At 40.2% G+C, this 25,260-nt stretch overlaps 1 protein-coding gene across 1 annotated transcript in view; it reads right to left on the bottom strand.

Moving 5' to 3' along the window:
- Ccdc141 (coiled-coil domain containing 141) overlaps nt 1-25,260 on the bottom strand; it is a 163,331-nt gene that overhangs the window by 38,980 nt on the left and 99,091 nt on the right. Inside the window, exons 8-11 of the mRNA XM_051184408.1 lie at nt 22,068-22,240; nt 8,026-8,167; nt 6,409-6,528; nt 2,936-3,127 (exon numbers count right to left, since the gene is read on the bottom strand). Coding sequence (XP_051040365.1) covers nt 2,936-3,127; nt 6,409-6,528; nt 8,026-8,167; nt 22,068-22,240 — 627 coding nt within the window. The remainder of the gene's footprint in view (nt 1-2,935; nt 3,128-6,408; nt 6,529-8,025; nt 8,168-22,067; nt 22,241-25,260) is intronic.

Raw genomic sequence — 25,260 nt, 5'->3', positions numbered from 1 at the left:
TCAGGGAAAATGCACACTGTGAGCATGAATGGAGTACACACTGTTCAGCTGACTGGCAAGGGGTCCAGACAGATGTTTGTACTTGGATAAAGCTGGGTAGGAAGTTTAACCTTGCTACTGTTCTACTTTAGCCAACAGAATCTTGACACACTTTCACCAATTTGATGCAGCCAATAGTAGCCAAGTGATGAAGACTTGAACAGGGAAATTTTAGAGCAAATTGGGTAAAAGAGGTATGCAGAAATTTCCAAGGTTGTCTCAGTAGACATAAGGAAGTGTAGCCTTTGAAACAGGAATGGAAAGGGTGACAGAAGCTGTAATGTTTACTAACTGCCTGAAGATATCTGCCTAACGTCTCCAATTCTCAGTTTGCCTCTCTTGTAAAATGATAACAATACTAGGTAACTGAGATGAGATACAGAAACAAGGAACACATTGAAATCAGGAATTAAAAGCATGGGGCCTAACACAAAGTAAGTGCTCACTGAGAGATGGATTAGAGAAGACACTGGACTCAGGAATAACTAAAGTATCCAATAAAGCTCTTTATAAAGAGTTGGGACAATAATCAAACTGACATGCTTTAATGGTTGTACAATTCAATAAAAACACTAAACATTACTGCATTGAAATAGTGAATTTTATTTTAAATAAAGTACATACCTCAATAGTTTTCATAAACACTAAAGGAGACGAGAGTAGGCAGCTGGGTTAAAGTTGAGCATGGTAAGGGCTGAAAATACCATACTTCAGTTTCTCATAGGAAGTATTTCCTAAGAGGTAGGTAATACCAAGAAGATCTGGCAGGGAGTGAACTGAATTGCAGGGGGGTGAAGTCTATGAAGGATGAGCAGGTAGAAAGATGTCATCTTCTTTTTCTAAGAATTTACACTGAAGGGAAGGAAAATGATAGGAGGGACAGATTTGGTGATAATAAGATTATAGCTATACACTAAGCACAGAAAGAAGCAACAGGAAAGGCAGATTTGAGAGCTAGACTTCAAAGAAGACAGGCTACACAGGGACAGACTATTACTTATCAGGGCTAGGTAGGGTTATATCACTTTACTGGAGCCATGGGGGGATGGGTAAATACATCAGTACATTGAGAAGAAGGAAGTCAAGATAGCGAGCCTCAATGGTCTTGTTTTCTCATAGTGTTTGAATTCCAATGACATCAGCTAAGATTTGAGAATGGAAAATGAGAATAACCAAGCAATACAAGTAAACTAGGGAGCACATAGGGGTATCCATCAGAGACAGAGAAATCCATAAGTTAGGAACCATATCAATCCTCAGAACTATCTGCTTTCCTGGAGGAATAACCAGAAGCTTCCACAAAGCAACTGAGTAGAGTATTGGACTGACCAAGTGTGTTCATATGGGATAGAGACAAGGGGTTTGTTTAGAGAGCAGAATGAGAATGAGTAACCAAGAGCTGATGAGGCAAAACAAACAAAACAAAAAATAAATAAATAAATAAATAAATAAATAAATAAAATAGAAATAAATAAATAAAAGGCCAGAGGTATAGGGAAGTGGCATATGGGAGCAGTGGCAGCTCGATCAGGTAGAAAAGGATATTGAAAGTGATAAAATGGAAGAACACGTGGTGTTTTTAGGCAGTGTTGTTATAGAGGCAAGGCTCCATTTATGTAGAAGATCTCAGACCAAAATGGGACCATGAAGGAGATTCTTAACATGATACCAAGTAGATACAATTCTGGACATGATGATACAGAGAAGAGTGTTGCTCTAACATCAAGGCTTCTGACTGGGTTAGGATGGTACACTGTTAGGATGGTGGGAGGAAGAGGGGAGAAGAGCACTAGAAAGGCAGGAGTAAGAAAACAGAAGCCAAGCATGCTACCTAACTTTAGATAGCAATACTCCTGAGAGGACCTCGCTCCAATTAACCCAGTGTCTGTAACCTTTTACAGAAGAGTTACCTGCATTCATACATGGTTGCCTGGAACAAGAATTAAGTGAGGAGCAACTCTAGACTTCCTTATGACTAATGCCACCCTCAAGAAACTCTCCTCTGAGAAATGTACTGGAGAGAACAGTAGGGATTACTATTAGTGTGTCAAAATAAAGCTTCAGGAGCTTAGTGGCAACATTAAAGACATCCGGGCATCAAACAAGGCAGGTTCAAGAATGAATCAGTCACCTGTGTCTTCGCGTTCTGTTCATTCTAGATGAACCATACATACCTTAGTGCTGGAGAGAAGGCTCAGCATATATTACTCTAACAGAGGATCTGAGTTTGGTGTTCATCACCTACATCAAGTATTTCACAGACTCTTGTAACTCCAGATCCAGGGAATCTGACACCCTTATCTTGCTTCTGTGGGCACTGCATTCATACCCACATAAACCCCATACTCACATATATACATAATTAATAATATGAAAAAAAAATTTGGTTGTGAGCCTAGCCTTTAATGGCTGAGTCATCTCTCCAGACCTGAAAAAATACATTTTTTAACAAAAGAATCACATTACTCCACTACAGTCAGTATTCAAAGGGATCTATGATCTAAATGATGAGTATTTTCATAATAATTTTGTTCTTTATTTAAGATATTATAAGTATCTATAAGGAAGTAGTTCAAAACATGTTATAATACATTATTTATATACATCTATTTATATTATTCTAGGTAAAATTATCATTCTTTGGGGTTTTACATGTGCCTTGAAGAATAAAGGATGATATATATATATGTATATATATATATGACATTAAATATATATATGACATTAAATATATATAATATTATATGTTATATAATAGTATATATATATATTAAATACAGAATACAGGCATTGGCAGAGACACAAACTCTCCACTTGGGTAGAATTTCTATACCCATAGAAAGCAGAAAGATGAGCAGAGGCCATCTTGCTGAAGCAGGTCAACATTACACCATACCTCTTCTGATGACTTTCGAAATGCCACGTAAGTTTGCAGGACTTGTGACCTGTAGCTGATGCTTCGGCCAAGTGTATTTAATTCTTCTTCTAGCCATTTTGCTTTAAAAGAAAGCAATGCCACTTCACTGAGTTCAAGTTCATTTTTCTCTGTCATGATTTTTGCTGCTGCTTCTAATATGTGTGCTGTCTCCTATGAAAGCAAAGCACACAGGGTCAGGAGCTGACAGAGGAATCATGAACATTCACATTCCATTACCCTTTGGCACATCCATCTATTACAGTTATTAATTGAACTTGTACTGAGAATTTCCTCAATCAAAGAAAGGTAAAACTTTCAGAATTCCAAATAGAAAGGCAAGAAAGGCACTTGAAACTGAAAACCATCTCCAGTCCTTCTTTGGCTCTATCAAAAGCTGAAGGCTTCTAGTGCTTAAGGTAGAGGTGCACTGCTCTGAGGCTTAGAGAATCAAGACCAAATAGCCAGTTTATAGTTCCTGAGCTGTGTTGTGCAGAGACTCCAGGCTACTCAACCCCCAGAAGAGCTCTTGAATTCTTCTAGCAAGCCTGGCTTATAGTGTTCAATCCCTCAGCTCCAGCTTTTAACTCCTCCCTGCCTCTGGACTCCTCAGGAGTTACCACTTTTCTTAGCCACCCTAAGATTCTGCCATTAGTATTGCTGGCAAACTCTTAGCTGACTTAATAGAATTTGGACCCAGGCATCAGACCCTCAGCTCCTCAGTTTTACCACTTCTTTGCTGCTGCCTCTGCCACCAATGCCACAGGCCCCAGCGGTCTTACCTGCTCGCTATACAATTAGTCCAGCCTGTTCTACCCATGATGGAGACTACAAATAAGTCAAGAGATCTCTCAGGAGAGGAATTTTTATGGCCTACTGTTGTAGCACAGGGGGATGTCATGAAGGCGAGAAGGTCCTCAGACTAAGCTCACAATGTCAGCCAACAGCCTGCTGGCACAGGTAAAAAGGGGGCATGGCATGTTAGTGCTTGGACTGTGATTCCACCAGTGACAGCCTGCATATGTGTGCTTCCCTGTTCCACCAACCACAGCTTTCTATAAGGACCAATCACAAGCCTCCTATAGGTACAGCATCACAAGCTCATTGCTGAGTCACTAAAGGAGGTACTCTTCTTCCTCCCAGACCTTAGTTAGAACTGCTATTACTAGGCTCAGAACCACCAGGAGGCTGGGTGGAATGAGGTTGGATAGAAAAGGAATTCTTTGGGGAAACTCTGGGTAAGGCTATCGAGAGGGTGTGGCTCAAGAGAGGCTTCTTTGGTGATAGTATAGCTGGAGTAGCAGTGTCTAAACCAGTGGTTCTCAAAATTCCTAATGCTGTGACTCTTTAATACAGTTCCTCATGTTATAGTGACCCCCAACCATAAAACTATTTTCATGGCTACTTCATAACCATAGTTTTGCTACTGTTATAAACCATAATGTAAATATCTAACATGTAGACTATCTGATCTATGACCCCTGTGAAAGGGTCATTTGACCCCTAAAGAGATCACAACCCAGAGGCTGAGAATCACTGGTCTAGAGCAAGGCCTCCAGAGCAGAAATCTGTGGCCTTAGCCACAGTCCTGATTGCTGCATTCCCTGTAGCTGGATCTAGTTTCTTCAAGGCATTCATAAAGTGCTCAAAACAGCCAAGACACCATGACAACAGTTTAGCCAGTAGCCAGCTGTTCAGCTGACGGCTTCCCCATTCAAGGTAGAACACAAAGAAGAATCTGACAGTTGTCAATCAAAGGCTTAAATTGGCCTGGCCCCCGGTAGCTTAGATTATTTGATGGGAAAGTAAACATTAAAAAGAGTGCTTACAATAAAGACCTGTCATAACACTAGCATTCTTAATAGTATGTAACAGTGCTTAACTCCTAATTAATCACCCTTAGGGAGAACCAGTCTCTCTGATTCCTCTCAACATATTACTTGCATGTCTATTCTGATGGTGTATAAACAAACTTATTACTGCCAGTCACATAAAATGAAGCAATATAATTATGTATAACACATAATACTTGCTAACTAACTGCATTACTGGTTTATATATTTATTATACTATATTTTTGTTAGAGTATTTTTTCTACACATACAAAAAATGTACTGTATGCCTGCTAGTGCTGACATTTCTCTACTGCATTAGGGGAACATGCCTAATGACCGACCTGTTCTGCCTATGTCTGTACAAGTGTGTACCATGATGTTCACACGACAGTGGCTAAATCATACAACAGCATGTTTGTTTCTTGGAATGTCTCCTCATCATTAAGTGATACAAGATGAAGAGCCACAGTAAGCACTCTGTAAAATTTCCTGAGAACAAGCGAGGAATCAAGAAGAATTAAAGAGAAATTTTCCTGTTCTCATCTGCAGCCCAAGGGATGTTGTCCCTAGTTGTGTTTAATATGCTTTTCAGGGACCCCACTGACTATACAGAATTACAATTTGCCAGCCCCGCTTTGCGACAACACACTGCAGAATAAAAGGGAGCATGGGATTTCTCCCCCTGAGTTCTCGCTCGTGCTTCTAAATTTAAAAGGAGAATGTCTTCAGACATGGCTTAGGCATTTAAAAAGAAGATATTTTTGTCTAAGTCTCATTCTAAAAAGAAGGAAAGGAAAACAACTATGTGTGTCTGCAGGAGGGTGCTATTTAGAGGGAGGCTCTTTCGTGGAAATCTGGAGAAACAGGGCTTTTCTGGCTGATGTGGGTGAGTGAGGGGAAGGCTCTCACTTTTCTGAATCTATGGGGCAACCTATGAGTTGCAACCCTTTTTCAGGGGTCATATGTCAGATACCCCGCAGATCAGATATTTACATTACAATTCATAATAGTAACAAAATCACACCTATGATGTAGCAACAAAAATAATGTTATGGTTGGGGTCATCACAACATGAAGGATTGTATTAAGGGTCACAGCATTAAGAAAATTGACAGCCACTGTTCTAGCAGGAATCACTGAATCTAAGCATCATGAATAGGATAGGACAGAGCTGCAGATGCTGCCAGTAGGGGGCGAGGCACTTAATGTCTGAATAGAGACATTGAAACAAGGCTATGGTTTTGATTTGCTTCCTTGAAGAGTACAGTTAGTTACAAGTGTTTGTGGGAGTTTTCCTGTGTGACTTGTTCTAAATCATAAATAGTCGTAGAGAAGAGTTTTTCCTGCCTAGTCTGTCACTTAGAAATAGTTGCTAGCTGTTTAGGCAAGGAATAGATGCCAGCTAAGTCCCTGAAACCACAGTTGTAGTGAGTATAAATACACTAATGAACGGACACAAAAATACAAATCATTTAGACACAAATAATTATGTCATTATCTATTCTGCATTAACTTAAAACTGCATCTCTCAAGGGAGCTGAGATTAAGTTCCATAATTTTAAAAATTATTTTTAAATAATTATTTACAACATTATGGTCCTAATGATAATTTTCAATTACCTTGGCTTGGATATCTAATTCCAGATATTTATTCAATATCTTCTCCGACTCAGAAGGGCTGGAACCGACTTCCAATGTGTTAGAAAGAACTGGCCTGATTTCCTGAATTGACATTTCCGCCTTGAGGAACAGAGAATATATTGTAGTCTTAACAATATATATTTATGTGAGGAGTGAACATACAAGGAAGTATTATCTCATACATTGCCACTTATTTTAAATGTGTATCAATTTTGACATAAAATTGCTTTAAATATTGAATTTCATATTTTCATAATGTCCATCTTCATATGATGCCACAGTGGTAATATATGAGAATACATTCTTTTATTAACTGCAATGACTACAAACTGTCATCCATACTTATCTTTCAAGAGCTTTTCTGTATTACCTACAAAGGATGATAATGCACTTGCCAACATATTAGCAGAGATGAATTCATCTATAGGTTGAATGAGACCAATTTGCTGGCACATCTAAGTGGAGGTATTAGAATACCCTACAGGTTGTTGTATTTAAGGCTGAGGAGCTCCAGGAAACACCCTGTCCAGATGATAGTGAAAGTGGGGACCTATTGAATCATTTTGCTGTTAACTGAGGGAACTATGATTTGATCTTCGGTTTACAAGAATCAAAGGCTAAGGTTCTAGAAGGGCTTCATTCTACTCAAGTTACTTGCTTCATCCCCTTGTTTTCTATACAATTCACACTCTCCACAGCTAATATAATTATAAGAAGCAATGGGTGTTTAAATTCCTGCTGTGCTTTCCACCATCACCAGATTAGCTTGACTCTCAACCTATAGGGCATGCAACACCACAGCTGCCTCTGTGCTCACACTCTCCCTGGACCCAGGCAACAGGACATGGCTAATATTCCCAAGCCACTGGATCAATAACAGATGGGGAAGTGATTTAATAGCTGTTATAAAGGCCAGGCTCTAGGAGATCTGTTAATGCCACTCTTATACATCTATGCATAGGAGTCCGTTGCATCAAATGAAAAGGTCATTGACCATTTGAGAGCCAGCTTCTACAGCAAGGTTCACTACCAATGTGTCATCAGTGAGCATGGGATAAAATGCTTCCATGAAAAGCTACTGCATCTCTCTGAAGAGAGGATTCTCCCACCAATGCTTTTATATAGATGACTATGTCTCTTGTACTGTTTTTTTTTTGTTTGTTTGTTTGTTTGTTTTTTTGGTCCAATCAGTATGACAATGACAGCTTTGTCCCCAGAAACACAAAACCCATAATTGTTGATAACTATTTGTCTGTCTGTGCCAGGGTAATGACAACTAGTATGGGACTGTACCTGGAGTCATGCAACCCAAGGGCCCTCCTTTCAATGAATGTCTGATGTATATTGACACTGTGGAATATAACTTTGTATATATAATTCAAGACCAGGCTGGCAGATTATATTAGACATTTATTATTGATAACCTGGGGCAGGGTGGTTCATGAACAGTGAATTACATCCATTGTCCAGTTATAGGACCTAATGTGTAATAAAGAGGAAGTCTAAGGAGACACACCCCATACTTCTCCTGTGCTACAGTTGAACACCATCCATGAACACCAAATCAATGGTTTAAACTTTATTTTATGAAACTACCTTTCTTAGAGAGCCTTCCACGGATGCTGCTAATTGCTGTTTCTTAAGAGCAAATTCCTTGTGTGCTGAACACTGTTCGCTGAGGTGATTCACTCTTTTCTGAATGCACTCCATCATCTCTTGGATACCTGTCACCTGAGAGCTGAATGAAACAAGCCAACTGTTAGTTCCCTTGACCTTGACATAGAAGCCCTGGCAAGAGGGACCCTCTGAAAACAGATGTGCCCTTTCATATGCAGTGTGAGTTGGTCCAAGCCACTGCTTTCAGATAATGGAGTTAAGTGGTTATCATGCTGGTGTAGCAGACAGCAAAGCCATAGTGTGTTCCCTTGTTTTAAGTCAGTCAGTCCCGAGGGAAGGATGAATCATGGCTTTTGCAACAGGTCTAATCTTTTCTAAAGGTTTACTTTTTAATATTTCTGTAAGATACTTTGAGAATCTTATGGTAAATGGCACAGTATGTTTACCAAGTTTTCCTGGGGGTATCATTTAAAAGCTTCATTTATTTCAAGATACTCTTTGAATATGAATGTGAATCAGCCAATTAACAGAGCATTTGCTAACCCAAGAGGGTAAGATATTTATATATTTTGTTCTCAGTGGTTATAAATGCTCAAGGCTATATTCACTAGATGAAAACCTAGTCATCACTAGCAATTGGGTATCAAATACCCTCATCCATATTTGATGCCTCATCTTATCATTTTTCTAAGTTGTGTTGACTTATGAGATGAAGGAGACAGGAAGGCTCACAAAATGACATGCCTTTCAAACCAGCTTGAGTTGGACTCCAATTGCTCCCATCATAGGTTTTATCACTATTTCCAAGATAAGCATGCTCACAATGCCAAAAATACTATGGACAAAGTAAATACTTCTAAACTGTTCAACCTATGCCTAACACAGTACTTTGCCTACTATGTTATACAAATGTCTTTAATTGCCCTCCACTCATTTTTCTTCTAATACTAGCACAGGTTTGCATGATAACTTGTTTTTCTGTTTGTTTGCTTGTAGTTTTACATCTTGGAGATAGGTACATATTTCAGGAATTTGACCTCAAAAATTAATTTATGAAACTAAGGACAAGATTAGAAATGACCTATGTGTACAGTAATGCCAGTAGAATATATAAGGATGCCTTTGATGTGAGGTACACCTGGATGTGTCTTGTTACATCAAATGTCCCAGATAAGCATGATTCTGAAATATAATATGAAACCACTTTGCAAAATATTGTTTCTGGTATATAATATCCCAGGAACATTTAGAACAATTAGTTTTATATGTAAATACTCATAATCAATGAAGAAAATAATAAAGACATCAGGAGACATTTAGAAATAATTCTTACTGACAGAAAGCCATGCATTCTGAAAAAGCTGTATCCTGGAATAATATGAGTTACTTTGACTAAGATTTAGGCTAAGGTGTAGTGTGTTAAGGTCTTTAAGGTCCAGGTGTCCTATAAGCAACATGTGGGAGTTTTTTTACAGAATACTGAAATCTAGAGTTGGAGAGAGAACATGATTATGTAGCACTACAGAAAAGCACAGAGGAAAGGGTAATGGAAGGAGTAGGTAGACATAGAGAGAGGAGAGATAGTGAGAAGTGGCAGAAAACACCATAGCAAGTTTCAAGTTACAGGTAAAATTTAGAAATGTAAAATAGAATTTGAAGAGAGAACTGTATCAACCAAGATAAAGGATGCTGACTTCTACTTCTGGTACTTCTACTTCTGGTACACCCTCAACTCCAGCATGAACCCTACATCCACTACAGTTAGACAGTTAGTCATTACAACTACAAATTTTGAATCTACTACTCCCTGGGACACAGCAGTTCTCAGTAAACAAGCCCAGCAAAGAAAAACACTATTCACAGTGCTCTTTGTTTCTCAGTCGTGTTTGTGTGTGGGTGTGTGTGTGTGTGTGTGTATGCATGTGTGTGTTGGATGGTGTGTATGAGTTTACTTGCATGTGGAGGCTGCAGGTCAACATCGAGTGTCTTCCTCAATTACTCTTCAGTTTGTTTTAATTTTCCCCCATTAACTTGCCCAGTCACAGGATTGCAGAAGCAATATTTGAAAATCTGCTCTTGTACTTTTTCTGAGTGTGTAACACATGGCATAGAAACCATGAAGTATTTTTCCTTTGATTTTCTTTTGTTGGCTGCTGCTGACATGCATACAAATAGACCAACTGGTTGGGAAGCTTCTTTTGAAATTGGTTGCTTTCTCTAGCTAAAAGCTATATATGCATGTAGTCTGAAAAATGGTCACTAGAGGGACATATTATCTTGTTCAAATTCTAGCACAGAGAACGCAAAATAAGAAAACAAACCCAAATCAAGCATTGCTTCCATAAGGAAAAAAAAAAAATTCACCTTTTTGAAAAACCATAATTTTAATTTTCATGAATCACAGCCAATAAAATAGGATGTGTCTGTTTCTGATTTTGGTTTTCAAACACCTATGAGATTATCTCATTTTGTGATCATTTGTTTCTTATCGGGCACTGTATCTCTAACATGGTAAAATTTTTAAAGAGAAAAGCTGGTGGAATACTTTTCCTATAATCCTTGTAGCCTTGGGCACACAGTCTTATAATAAAGGAAGATTAATGCACATTTTTTAAAAAGGAGTTGAAGACAGACTCTCAGCTGTCTGAGCCCAGCCTCAATCTTTCTACGAAGCCTGGGGGCCTTGAACTCTTGATCCTCCCATCTCTTGAGTGCTGGGATTACAGGCACATGCCACCATGGCTGGTTTGTGGGATGCTGGAGATCACACTCAGAAGCAGAATCTAACTGTTACTTTGCTAAGCAGGCACAGTGTCAAACTGCATTCTAAACACTTATGTTTACAGTCACAGATTAGTGCTGCTCTCCGCCTCCTCAGAAAGCCTTCCTATTGCAGTGGGCAGTGACTAATGTAGACTCATGAGTGTCAAGGGACGAAGAAGAGGTGACTGGCCCTAAAGGAGATGTCACCCTCTCTATAGTTCAAAGAACATAAGTGAGGTAGAAGGAATGTAAGAGCCAGAGGATGGAGATGGGAACTGTAGAGCAGTTTCTCCAGGGCCAAACGGGGCTGTTATGCTCATAAACTCCCTCCATGTAGCTTATGGTTACTGCTATAAAAGCTACATAAGATTGGCCATCATGTGAGGCACAGAGGGCTATGAGGTCTCACATCTCACTGAAGGATTATGCATAGTTACAGTGTTATGAGGAAGCTTTTTATCATTTTCTTCAGTGGTATGCCTTCTTATAAGTGGTCCAGGTTCCAGTAAATAATTCCCTACTAATAAACTAATAATAACACTCATGCAAGTAGCCATAATTATATTCATTGGGCCACATAAAAAAAATCAAAGTAGAAATGGGGAAAGGGGATATTAGCCAGAGAGAAAGGGAGATGAGAGAGGGTAATGAGGGTAAAAATAACCAAAATTCAATATACAATGTATGAAATTGACAAAGTATACAAAAATTTTGAAGAGGAAAAACAGATATCCTGCAATCAGAATTTTTTAAATGTCACACGAATAGTATGTGAATAAATGATGGCACTTTTGGTCACTAAGACCCCTAGTTTCTCCCTTTCTTTCTTTCTTTTCTTTCTTTTTTTTTTTTCCTTTCTTTTTTCTTTTTTGTATGTATTAGCACTTACAGTTAGGTGCAAGCAATTATACCATGGGTAGTTTGATTCAATAGACACTGCACACTTCCCTCTCTAATAAAGCTTTATGAGGACAGTCTGATTTGCTCCACTGAAATCATGGTCCACTCCACCCCATTCCTATCAGCAGCACAGACTCATCCCTTGGCTGAAGAAGGTTCAAACCTCTCTGCTTACCCAAGCAAGTCCTTCTTTTCTCCTCTCTGTCCTTGAAAAGCCACCTCCCTCTGACTGGATGCTAATCTCCCCTATTTCTCAGTCCTAACAGAAATATAATGATGGTACCCCTAATCCTAGGTCTATCTCACCCCACCCCATCCTCTTTTGGCTTCCTTAATGAGATCCCAATCTGTGGATTTCAACCAGCCCAGATGCCATCATTTTCATTTGGAACTTTCCTTGCTGAATCTTATTTTCAGTCCTTTAAAACATGGATAGCACACATTCTGGCATATTTTCCCCCAGTACCTTAGTAGTAATTGGCTTGATTAAAAGAAAACTGATTCCCCAATCTGCTATCCATTCTCACATGAGTTGGAAATAAATGAAAAGATTTTTGTCATTCACAAGGAACAAGTGCTATTACATTACAGCCTTGTTCAGCTAATGGTGGGGCAAGAATTGATGGTGACTAAAAGAAATCTGATTGAAGCAAAGCATGGTGCCCTGTTACTCTGTCCACACTCTAAAGCACACGGCCTAAGTGTAGTGGAGAAGGGAGAGGGATGACCAGTGGGCTAATGATCTGTGGCCCTGGATCACACTGGAAAGATTGATTGACCTTTGGATTTGCTCTGTGAGAATGGATTTGTTGGCGCCTGTCAGCAGCGTGAGCATGAGGCAAGTCAGATTATTCCTGATGTTGACTTTGGTGTTCCAATATCACAGATGCCCAGAAATGTTGGATCGAGAAGTCTTCTGCAGACATTTGTTAGAAGCTCTATCATGGGGGCATTTTAACCTTTATTCATTAAGTGAATCCAGAGGAAGAGAGAATACATGCTTGTTTTTGTTTTGTTTTGTTTTGTTTCCTTCAGAAAGGAAAGACATATTGACTTTTGCTTCCAGAATAGACTGTTCTGTTTACTGTAGAGAAGCAGTCACCCTATCTTTGCATCTGTCGTAAGTGGAGGCTGGGGGAGGGGAGCAATCCCCAAGTTAATGCATTCTAATGATTCATGCCGGAGCATGGCAAGTTGCTTTCAACCCTTTCATAAATTACTATTGGCAGCCCATCTGGATTAGGAGCTGAACCAGATGGTGAACACTTGACGGCTTACTCTGTCTCAGCAGAAGGGATCAGCTGACCAGAATTTTCTTTCCATTTATGGCAAATGACACTTGGAAGATGAGGTGGGGAGGGTCTCCTATCTTTAGCTTACTGTTCCCTTTAACTGAGACCTGAACAACAGCATTCTTTCTTGTTTGTGACTGTCTTCATTTGGGGAAAGAAAAGCATTATATCTATTTTTTATGCCTACTTCAAAAAAAGTGCTGTTTGTACTGCAAATATGAAAAGCATGTTTTTACAATATTTTTGCTGATTTGTTATATATTTTGACACTTTTTCTCCACAAAACATATCATATACATGCATACACATGCACAGTTTGTAGGTACATCATAAAGAATACTTAGAAAGTTAGCAGTAAGTGAGGCTGGAACCACAGGGCTCCTGAGCTCTGGTCCAGGTGGATGAAAGATTCATCCCTGTAAGACCAGAGGCATCAACATGAGAAGAATGCCATAGGTGGAATTCTACATGAACTCAGACATGGAGATGATTACTTCTTTTCGTAAAAGGAGGTTGAAAAATACTGTACCCAACAGTCAAAGGATTACAGAATCAGATAGAGCACGACAGTCAGGGATTTCACCAAACCATCTGCTAGCTGCCTGGTTATACTTCTGAGAGTCACAAATCCTCCAGGAGAGAGTAAGGCAACCGAATAACCAAAGAACAAATCCCACTCACACCAGGTAAAAGAGTGTAACCATTTTCCAAATGAGCAAAGCAAAGAAGGCTAAGATTCTTAGCCATCCAGAGAAATGTGCTCCAGTTCAAATAAATCTGAAAATAAACACAGCTGAAGCCAAGGAAGGTAAAAGGAAAACCACCCCTCATAATGAAAGAGCAGGAGACCCTGTACCACACAAGTCCCACCCTAACATAAGGAGCTCTTTGCAGTCAGTGGCAGTTGAGAGAGGGACAAGCTCCCTCATAGGTAATCCACTTCCAAGTAGGCATCCCTAAATACATGTACATATATGAACAACACTGAATGGAATCAGTAGGTTGTTTGTATGAGTGTGTGTCTGTCTGTGTCTATATGTACATATTCATAAAACGATAATTATAGAAGCGGTCATGAAGTTGATAGTCATTGGTATCAGGATAAGGAAGGAGCTGGGAGGGCAGGAGGGGTGGATATGCGATATGCTTTTACCTATTGTTGTGACTATCATTACACAGTCTTTACAAAATTCATTTTCATGTGGGTTGAGATTGCTCTGTGACATGCTTGCCTTGACACTGACCAAATGTTTTTCTACATAAAGGAAATGCTGGGGCTATCCTTGGCATTAATCTGACCAGCACTTTGCTGAGCACGTCATTCCTAAGTGTATCTACTCCAGTTCCCTTCTCTATCTTTTCTTCCTAAACCCCTAAGCTAAGAGAACTCCTCTTCAACCAGGCAGAGTTTCTGATCTCTCAAGTCACCCCACTCTCTCCCTTACCGCCCCCCATTGTCTCTGCTCTTCCCAAGCCTCTTACCTACCAGGATTCAGGCAACTCACATCACATCATAATAAAGTAAATTTTCATTAGAGTGACTAATATAAGATATTTTCTTAAATAATCTAATAGATACTTCTTTAATGCAGTCTAAGCTTTGTGATATACTCAGTACTAAAGTTTCAGGATGAAAAAAAAATGCTATCAACCTTAACAGTGTTTAAATGTTAACAGGTTGAGACTGCAAAGATGCTATGTACACAGCATCTAAAATGAACAGCTTACATGGCATCTAAAATGGACATGAGGATATTTGAAAAGTAGCTAAGTTCAAACTGGCATAAGAACTCAACTTCATAATTTCCAAAATGTTAGTATCTGACATGTACCACCTGAATGTATCATCAAACTCCATTAAAACCAGTTACTTTCCTTTTCTTCCAGGTTTTTTGAAATAGGGTTCCTCAGTGTGTCCTAGAATTTGCTCTGTAAACCAAGCTGGCTTCAAACTCAGAAAGATCCACCTGCCTCTACCGCCTGAGTGCTAGGGCATACACCAGCACATCCAGCTCTAACCAAGTGATTTTTAAATTCTGTTACAGAATGCAATCATCAACAAATCTGTTAGGCACAAGAAAATGGTTCCCATTGTCTTGGAGGGCTGGCACTGCTCTTTCCATTTAAGGTTAAAACAATACAATTTTTTACTATGATGAGGCTGTTCTCTGATGTCATACACTCCTGAATAGTTTAAACTACCTACTGGGTAAATGTCAAGAAAGGAAGCTGAGAGTTTTCTTAGGTGGTTTTACCACCCTGAGACTGGGGTGACAGACAATTGAGGGACTAAGGAGTGATCTGGAGCAACCGGGTGAGAGGGGAAGAAAGGGCGTAGATATGAGAAAAGCAAAGGGATGCTGTGGTGACAAATAAAGCTTGCCTGAAGATCAGAGTGCAGAGCTAAGCCACTAAGTAAGCCATAGAGGCCAGGCAGTGGTGGCACACACTTTTAATCCCAGCACTCGGGAGACAGAGGTAGACAGATCTCTGTGAGTTCAAGGCCACCCTGGGCTACACAAGATTGATCCAGTCTAAACGAGAAACAGAGCCAGGCTGTGGTGGCTCACACCTTTAATCCCAGTACTTGGGAGTCACACACCACTAGGGAGGTGGAGACAGGAAGTGATATGGCTGGGTGGAGAGAGGACTACAAGGAGACAGGAGCTCACGGCATTCAGTCTGAGAATTCCTAGAGTTAGGATCTTGCCTATACCGTCTGAGCATTCAGACAGGTAAGAACTCTAGTGGCTGCCTGCTCTGCTTCTCTGATCTTTCAGCTTTCACCCCCTAATATCTGACTCTGGATTTTTATTTAATAAGACTAGGTAGGATTGCATTACAGAATACAAAGTATTATGTAATAGCTGATCATGCTGGTTGTCTTGGCCTGCAGATAAACTCTTCTCCATGGCTCCTTGCACTTTGACTCCTTCATGCAGCCTACTCTGGTCTCTGTTCACAAGTATTTCTGTCTTCTCTGTGTTCTGTGTACAACAGCCTTTATCCCCGGGGGTCCCTTTTTACTAAAGCACATAGACTTCATGTGTATCTTCATGACTGGATGCCAGGAACATCTTACAATTCTGAGACAGGTTTGTCTTTGCCTGGCCTTAAAGTCACAGCCATTTTCAATATGTTCAATATTTTTTTTAAGCAAACCCAAAGAAATCTACAGGGAAGGTGAAGCCTGAGTTGAAGCTTGAGAGAGAGAGAGACAGAGAAAGATGAAATTCCTCTTGAAGCTTGAGAGAGAGATGAAATTCCTCTTGAACATACTAGAATAAAAGAAGAGTCCATGACAATGAAGCAACCAGGTTCCTTGCCATCGGTGCAAGTTGAATCAAAAGAGAAAGACCAATAGCTAGCAATCAAATGGAACAATTCAGACAAGCAACCCAGTCTCCCACCTCCTCCTTCTGTGGGACACATTTTACACCAAGTTGAACTTCTCTGCGCCCAGGTCCTATTCTGCAAAATAGGGTCAATTAGTGTACACCCTAGAGGTTACTCATTAAATCTATCAAGGGCTATGAGGAGGACAGTGTTTCTATTATTATTAATGAGCCTGTCAACATAGTTCCACTCAACTCTAGCATGTTTCATGCTTGTTGGAAACCAGCAGTCTGCTGACCCTGGCCCCTGATGATGGGTGGGATGCTCATGGTCATTTCATCTCTAGGTCACTACTTACCTGGCTACTCACCAATTACCAGGCTGCACAGGGGACACAGTTACACATGTGCAAGCTAGTTTCCTTTTTAAAGCAAGCATGCCAAGCGTGCGCCCCTCTCTGGCTCCCCTCTCTCTCCCTCTTTCGCTCCCTTTCTCTCCCCTTTACCAATAAACTCCACATGGGCGCTGAGTCTCATGTTTGTGTTTCTTAGGCAATAAATTGTAACAAAAGAACAACCGTGCTCTCTTCCTCTTGTCTACCTCTCCTTCAGCCATACCATCCTTTCTGATTCAGTGCTGCTCTTCTTTGTTGGGTCCACTTACCTCCAGGGTATTTCATGGGAGTTCTTCCTAGTTAGTCCTTTCTTGACCCTAGAGCCTCAAACAGTCCCTGCCACACAATCACTCTGTGTCACATTCTACACAGTACCTCCTGCTACAGAGGAGCATCTCACTTACAGGTTGACTTGTTGCTTGGCTCTTTCTACCAGAAAACAAACAGCATGGGGACAGACATGACATTAGATGCTTGGGAACACATGCTTAGCAGAACATTGAATATGATTTTGGAATAAGCAAATTATCAACAGGGTTACATTCTGCCCAAAGTTCATTAACATCTGTAGCACCAACCAAGGCAGTTGTAGCTAATATAAATGAAAACTCTGGGAAGAATAAGCGTAATCTTGATTAACTTCCACTTTTCCCCCCACTCTTGGAAATACAGAGAATGAAAATTTATGTGAAGAATTTATATGAAGGAAGTCACATGTATTGGATTGAAACAGATAATAAAGTTAAATAGAAGCAAAATGTTCAGCTAATACACAACTAATATGCTTATTCATGATAAGATATAATGAATAGTGGCACCCTCTCTCATGCAGGGATAGAAACTGAACTAATAGAAGCTAACATATAACTCCTAAATGAGGGCTGGAGAGATGGCTCAGCTGTTAAAGGCTAGGCTCACAACCAAAAATATAACCCCTAAATGAATTTTAACAAACAAAAAAAAAGGCAAATGAATATTTCACAAGGCAGCCTGGTCCTGCTGTGTGTTTTATGTTTTGTGCTCTGAGGTTGGAACTGCACTTAGAGAAAGAGATGGAGATTACTTGCTGTTAGTCATCACTGTCACTTAAACTTCAGACCTAGCATTGTCAATCACCCCAGATTCCTGTGACTTAATACCAACTAGTGTGTGGTAGCAGGCCACCTTTGGTTAAAAATGATGTCAATTAAAGCCCAGGAGGAGGTGGGGGGGGCCAGAAGCCAAGGGCTTTCACCCTGGCTGTGAGTTTAAATTTTGCTATTATCACATTCTATTATAGGTAACTTGTATCATAACTAGATGAGAAGGAATGCACGAATATAGCATAATGCAATGTCCCCTGCTCATGTGACAGATGTTACCAACTGAAAAGATAAAAGCCACTCAATAATCCAGAATTATCATTAGACTGTAGATTAGATTGAGAAGAAGCAAGGAAATGTGAACATTACTGCTATTTATTCTGTGAGGCTACGTGGAGTTCAAACCTATTTGTTTCCAGGATAGAAAAGCTGTGAATCTGTTCCTCTTTCTTTACAGAAAAGCAATGGCAAACATCTCCATTTACCCAGAACACTTTATATTAGATAAACATTTCCAGGTCCAAAGGAAACTCATGACAAATGACTAACAGAGGTGTCTAATAGAGTATCAAAGTACACGCTGACCTCCAGGCTAACTCAGTACCTGTGGCTCCTCTCAGGTCCTCTATCCAGCTCATGAGCTTCCCTTCATGCAGCTTCTGAGTCCTACATGACTCTGCCATTCCAGACATGCTCCTCCTTCCATCTCCTCTGCTTCCTCTCTCTTCCTCTCTTTCTTTTCTCCCATGGCCAGCTCAGTTTACTAATCACATTTACTCTACTTCTTTCTCTCCCTGCTCTGGACTTTTCCAGATGCCTCTGGCTATATTCTCCCTCAAATCTACAACAAAACTTGCTTCTCAACCATACCTCAGAACTGTCACACCCTCATTTTATTCCAAGTTTATGTTTTTTTAAATCTCTATCATTAACAGTAAAATGTTAAATAATTCCTACCTGCTAATATTCCAATTCTAAATTATGCCTTTGTTAGCAGAAGAGAAATACTTATCTCCTCTAATTAAACCATGACCTTCCTGCTTAATTGAAGTGAACACCACTATTTGGAATGTCTCACTCTGCTGCAATCAGTTGAAACAACCATGTGGCTCTTTGTACAGATTTTTAAACCTAATGGAATTATGTATTGGGTATTTTCCATTCGCTAGGAGTGGTGCTGTATTATTAAATCACACATATTACATGGGAATTTCCACCTTATGGAGGAGGACAGAGAATTGGAGAGTAGATTTAAAAGTCACAGCACTATCCTGGCAAACTCAATGCATACCATCAAACTCCTTGGAGTCTTACATTTCTGATCCATGACATTTTGGAAAAGCCTGTTACCAGGAACCTTGGTGTTTTTTCGCTTGGAGGTGCAGCTGGCATTTCACAGTCTACGAACCTACTGCGATACTCCATAAAGACACTTTGACATGTTCAAATGTCTGTTGTCCTTGCTGCCATTCTAGTCTACATCCCCTGTAGAGTGGCTATGGCAAGAAAGTTCCTTCTTGGAAAACTTCCATTCTTTCCTTTGTTGGAAACTTGGGTATTTGAAGATGGATCAGACAAAGGAAGGGGAGCAAGTCCCAGATAGGATTTGTGGACTGTAGTGAGATAACTCACTACAGTGGACTGAGGTCCGCAGCCACATTGTCCTCTGGTTTCCAAGTGAGAGTCTAATGTTAGGAATTTTGTCTTTAATGGATTTCTATTTTTCAGCTACTCTCTGAATCGAAAATGTTCTGTGCCAAGAAACAGTTTCTCTTTACTTCCAGTTCTCCCCTCAAAATGGAAGTGACACTGGTTTACAAAATTATGAAACCATGGAGCTAGCAAATATCTTGGTACTATTATGAAGCAAGATTATACTTCTAAGATGCTGAAACATATCCCAATTTTTAAAAATCTAGTTAGTTAACTATTAATTTAATTTTCTTGCATTGGTTTAAATTACTGTTTTTTCTTTCTTTCTTTTTGTTTTTTGTTTTGGTTGGTTTTTTGTTTGTTTGTTTGTTTTCCATTAAGACCCACACTGCCTCTTGAAAAGACAAAATGATAGACTCCTCTTTGGAAAATAGAGTGAGTATAAAAATCAAGACTAGAAAGAATGAAGGAGGCAAAAGAATTGGACTAGATGAATAAATGAATATGCAAGCCATACAAAAAGGATGGCCCAAAACAGAAGGGGAGGAGAAGAGAGAAGCGGGCGGGGGGGGGGGTGGAGAGAAAGACAAAACAGAAGCACTTCAATAAAAAGTGTAGGCATCAAAGTATTGCAGACTAGAGCAAACAGGAAGAAGTTTACCAATAAAAACTTGTGACTGCCTTTCTGACTCTATGAGTGAAGAAAAAACAAAAACAAAACTCAGTTTCTGGGTAAGAGCCAGGAATTAAACTTCCCATTGGGCCTTACATGACTGAGAGGAGACAAATATTATATGTGACCAGGAGAAGGGAGGCGAAAACACAAGGATTGTGATAGCACCAGCTGGATTAAGTCAGGGATCAGACTCAGCACCTAGGACTTGTGGGACAGAGTACCAGGTAGGAGGGGACAACCTAAAGCAGAACTCCAGATATGAGGGGAGGGAGGCTTTGGCTGCATTCTCATTTGTACACACTTGTGGCCAGAGAGCATCACAAGCTGTTAACCTGACCAGGAAAATGACATTGACCAGGGCTGTGAGACCCAATGATAATGACAGGCCTCACTACTTACTCTACTTAATATATGACTTGACCCAACATTCACCAAGTGTCTCTTGTATCTTAAAGACAGTCTTCTGCATGGCTCATGATGTTTGCAAGGAACAGACATGGATCAGGAAAGGAAAGGAGGAGGCAGATGCTGTGGGCACACAGGCCCCACACTGGATAGGCCTGGGCCCTCTGGTCTAATGGAAAATAGGCTTAACTGGCATTTGGCTCAACACCTAAGTCAAGAGGCAAAGCAGCAACAGCTGTTGTTGCTAGTTGTTCCAGAGAAGAAGGGTTTGTCCTTGTCATGGCCTCCAGTTTTTGGCTCTTTCTGGGAGACCTGGGATTATTTCTAATCTCCATTTCCAATGGTCCCATAGCAACCATCTAAATCCCTGAACCAAATGTCTCTGTCCAATTCAGATTATCTTCTGCAAAGAAACTTCCCTATGCCTAGACATCCATGGCCACACTGTAAAGCATATCTAGAAGAGCAAAACATCCCACCTACTCATTTCTCAAATTGCGTTTTTGAGTTTCAAGGAAATTATAACTTCGGAAAATGAGAACTGGAGTTAACCTTCTTGGACAAGTCTATTTCATCTCTTTCTGTTAAAATAAAAGTGCTGCTGATTAAATGTGAATGCTGCCTTCCTAGATGATACCTGCTTCAGGAACTGCTGCCACCTCCCTGTTTCCCAATCTCCACACTTCCTACATGCATTCTCATTCTTTTTCCATTGCCCCCTTTGCCCCTCATCCCCAGCCAATTCTCAGCTCACGCTGAGGCACACACTGACCATGCTCGTGGAAATAAATTATCCTGGCACATTGCCCAACAATATGGAAACTGGAACCTGTGCACTTGGATTCAAAAGCTGCCCCTGGGATCCCGTTTGCCACTCACTTAAGCTCTCTGTACCACAGTTACCTTGTCTGTGGAAGGGAAACAATTTTAGTATGTGTTTCATAGAGTCACTGTGTGGATTAATGAGATAAGGTCCCTAAAGCCCTCGGCACAGTGCCTGGCACATAACAAGCTCTCACTCACTAAATGTGAGCTTTTGTTATTAATAGTTACCTTTTATTTGGGGTTTTGTTCAATGAAATAGCAAGGTAGAAAGGACAAGAGAATTCTGGTAGTTTAGGGCTTGTTGTTTGTTTCTACAAAGGGGAAATTTGGCGATAGAGAAGGCTCATGACTGAGGGAGGGAGCAGAAGGACAAAGAGGGCAGGGTGTAGAGTGTTCGACAAGCACAGCTCCTCCCTGTTCCCTGCTTTCCCCCTCCCATTCCTCACACACACACAGACAAAGCTTTAGCATCTTTCAGTTCTCATGCTATGACCTGAAACTTCACTTCAGGGTGAGCAATGCTGTGTTCAGAATCACTGTGGAGCATAATTCCGTAGAACCTTTTAAGCCACATCATAATGTAGCCGAGCATCAGAAGCAGGGGGAAAAAATCCTTGTGCAACTTATTTTTTTTACCAGGTTGTGGAAACTGTGAAAAAGCTTGCTACACTGGGGATCAAGCAGACTTTACTCACCTGCAGGAGTCGACTTGGCTGATTAAGGATCCTCCCTTTTGCAGAGCATCGGCTGTGGCGTCTTTAATTTCTCTGTGTAATTCCTCATGCCTTGCTGCCAAGGCAGGCAGGCTTAAACCCTCTGATTTAAGGAGCTTAAGGTAAGCTTCAACTTTTCCAAGTACATCAAATGCCTGCCAAGAAAAACAGACTTTCAGTTTCTGCTTTTCTAGCTTAAAACTCTACATCAATGTGTACACGAAACACTAGCGATTAAAGCAGTGTTACTTAGCATTGAACTTAGTAGTTTGAACATAGCAACAACAAAAAAAATCTTAGTTCTGGAAAACAGCTTAGTTCAACATAAATAAATATCAGCACTGTGAAAGTCCCAACATAGCTTCTACTAAGAAGAGACCTGTATGACACAGATAGACAATGGTGTGAAGTTCAGAGAGGCAGGCTGATGTTTTGCATATTTTATACTGTACACACATAATGGATGAGCTATTAAAAACACAGTAGCCTTTCGTGACCTGAATATCTCTAAAGTAAGTCTTGAAGGAAAACATCTTAATGAGCTTTACTTCTACTTGGAACGTGAAGCCCAAGAAAGTACTACTATGGTTTTACCCCTTGCCTTTTAAAATGTGACCTTGACCCATTCTATCTGAGGCATCCACATACCCACAAGAGGTGATCATAACTCAATTCTGGAACAGTGCAAAGACTGAGAGCAAAGTCATTGTTTCTGATATGATAAAAATAATTATAGAGAAAAATAACCAACACAGACCTTTCAAATCAAGGCATTGTCTTAAGTTTTCTCTATGTCTATGGGTGTTTTGCTGCAAGCACATCTCTATGCCATTTGCACACCTTGTGCTTGTGGAGGATAGAAGAGGGTGTGGGATTCCCATGAACTGGGGCTACAGATGGTTGTACAGATAGCCTTGGATGTGCCCTATGGGTGCTAGGAACTGAATCCCAGTTCTCTGCAAGAACAGCCAATGCTTTTAACCAGCAAGCCATCTCTCTGGTCATATCCCCTCAAGGTATTATCTTAAAATAAGACTTTTAAACTCCTTCATTTCCTTTCTGCATTGGCAGAACAAATGTCCAACATACTAAGTAGATGAAGTTTACAAAAGTAACATGGGATATAAAGGAGCTGTTCATTGGCTATTGAGGCTTAGGAGACATTAAGACATGGAATCATTGTGATGGAGGGATATCTCAGTAGTTAAGAGTGCATACTGTTCTTGCAGAAGACCTGAGTTCCTTTTCCAGAAAAGGAGGTTTATCCTCCTGTAACTCCAGCCCTAGGGAAACTTACATCCTTTTCTGGACTCTACAGGTGCCTGCATTCATGTTCATATATTACCCATCCCCAGTGCAAATAAAATGAGAAGATATACAAGGTAACAAAAGTAATAATGGAAAATTGTAATTTTTAAAAGAGATAAAGCAGAGTATAATCTTTGTAGGTCTCCTGACAGTCCATTTCTGACATTTGGCATAGAGAGAAGATGAGTAAACCGAGTCACAGGAAAGCTGAACATCAAGAGAATTCTTCCCTTCAGTGCTATTAGGGGAGCCACCCTGCAGAATGTTCCATAATCTAAAGAACAGTTCTATCAAAAAGGAGCACAATGCCATGGTGCACCAGGTCCTCCTGAAGTCCAGCCTTTTGGATTGCTCAGAAGGAAGCCTGGCAGGCGCCTATGACAACAGAGTAGGAATTCCCCACAGAAGACTATCAGGTAGGATCCCAGACTATGAAAGACAAGAACGGGTGGATAATGGAGACTTGAGGGAGGCAGAGAAGTGCGGCTGGGTTAAATCTCATAGGAGACAGTTTGACAGCTTCAACCGTGCAGTTGGGTTGGATGGAGCATGTGACCCTGAGTTCATCTTATTGCCTTAGGGAAGAAATGTGAATGGCCAAATTCAAACTGGACAGAATTGGAATCTACAGAAATCTCTCAAATGTCTCTTATATGTTGAGTTTCTCTTCTCCCTCTAATGTCCTCACATTTTTTCAGGCTTGCTTTCTCCAGTCACTTAAGCCTTTAAAAGAATTATTGATACCTAAGAATCCTTTCTTACCGTGTTTCTCAAGGTTGGAAACAAAGCAAAGTGCAGCAATATGCTGATGTTAGCAAAGATGGTTTTAGGACTTTCTGGGTCCTTCTATAGCTCGCTGAAGCATCACTGAGGAACAAATACTGTTTCTGAGATCTCACTTTTAATTTTAAATTTGGGGGTTCTTATTTAGGACAAAATGGAGCTTCTTGTTAATTGAGGATAAGATTTAAAGCCAATGCCTAAATCAAACTTCTGGCATAGCTAAAATTATCTTGGATTCTCTTAAATCCTATTTAAATTTTAAGGTTGGTGAGTTGTTGCATGTTATATTTATAATTTGGATTGACAAACTCCAAACTCCACCAAAGGAAGAGATAAATGTAAACTCTACATGTGAATGTCAGAGTGCACTCTTCCTTAAAAGAAGAAAAGAATAAGCAAAAGAAAAAGCCTTGATGTCCTTCTAAGAATAGAGGAGTGATAGAGAATTCAAGGTAACTTTTCTTGGCTACAAATCTAACTCCATTCTGTTTTAATACTAAACCACACCATTGCTGGATCCTCCAGCAGAGACAGGACTGTGGAAGGGCCCATCCACCCAGTCTCTTCTTAGGGCTGAACAGGATGGATAGTGTCAATGACCCAGAACCCCCTCCTTGTCACTGGAGAGATCCACACTGAGTCAGGAACTTTGTCAAAGCAGGAGCTCATTTTATTGTAACAGGCAGGTACTTATATATTGCTGAGAAAGACCTCAGGATAGGGTGAGGTGTAAGGGCCAATAATATTTTACCACCTTAGCAATAGCTGGGCAGAGGTAGTTTTGCTGACTCACTCCTATTCAGAAGTGATAGGCCAAAGACAGGTAGCCAACTCTAGCCAGGCTCAAGAAGTTTCAATAGACCTTGCATCCGGGCCTTTTTAGGCCCAACATACCATATTCATTGTTGTTTTGAAAATTAAACACAATGCAAGTAACTAAGAATCAGGGTGGATGTTCAGAAAGTTCTCAGACATGGCTAGCTGCTATTGTAAATCTCCATCACTCAAACATATCTTTAAAAAGTCTCCTAGAAGGGGTCACCCACCTGTTGCCTGCCTTTCATCCCACTGTGATTTCTTCTGT

This window comes from Phodopus roborovskii, unplaced genomic scaffold (assembly GCF_943737965.1).
Source record: "Phodopus roborovskii unplaced genomic scaffold, PHOROB, whole genome shotgun sequence".
Classification (NCBI taxonomy): domain Eukaryota; kingdom Metazoa; phylum Chordata; class Mammalia; order Rodentia; family Cricetidae; genus Phodopus; species Phodopus roborovskii.
Note: the sequence above shows the minus strand (reverse complement) of the source record. Positions and strands in the feature narration are given on the sequence as shown.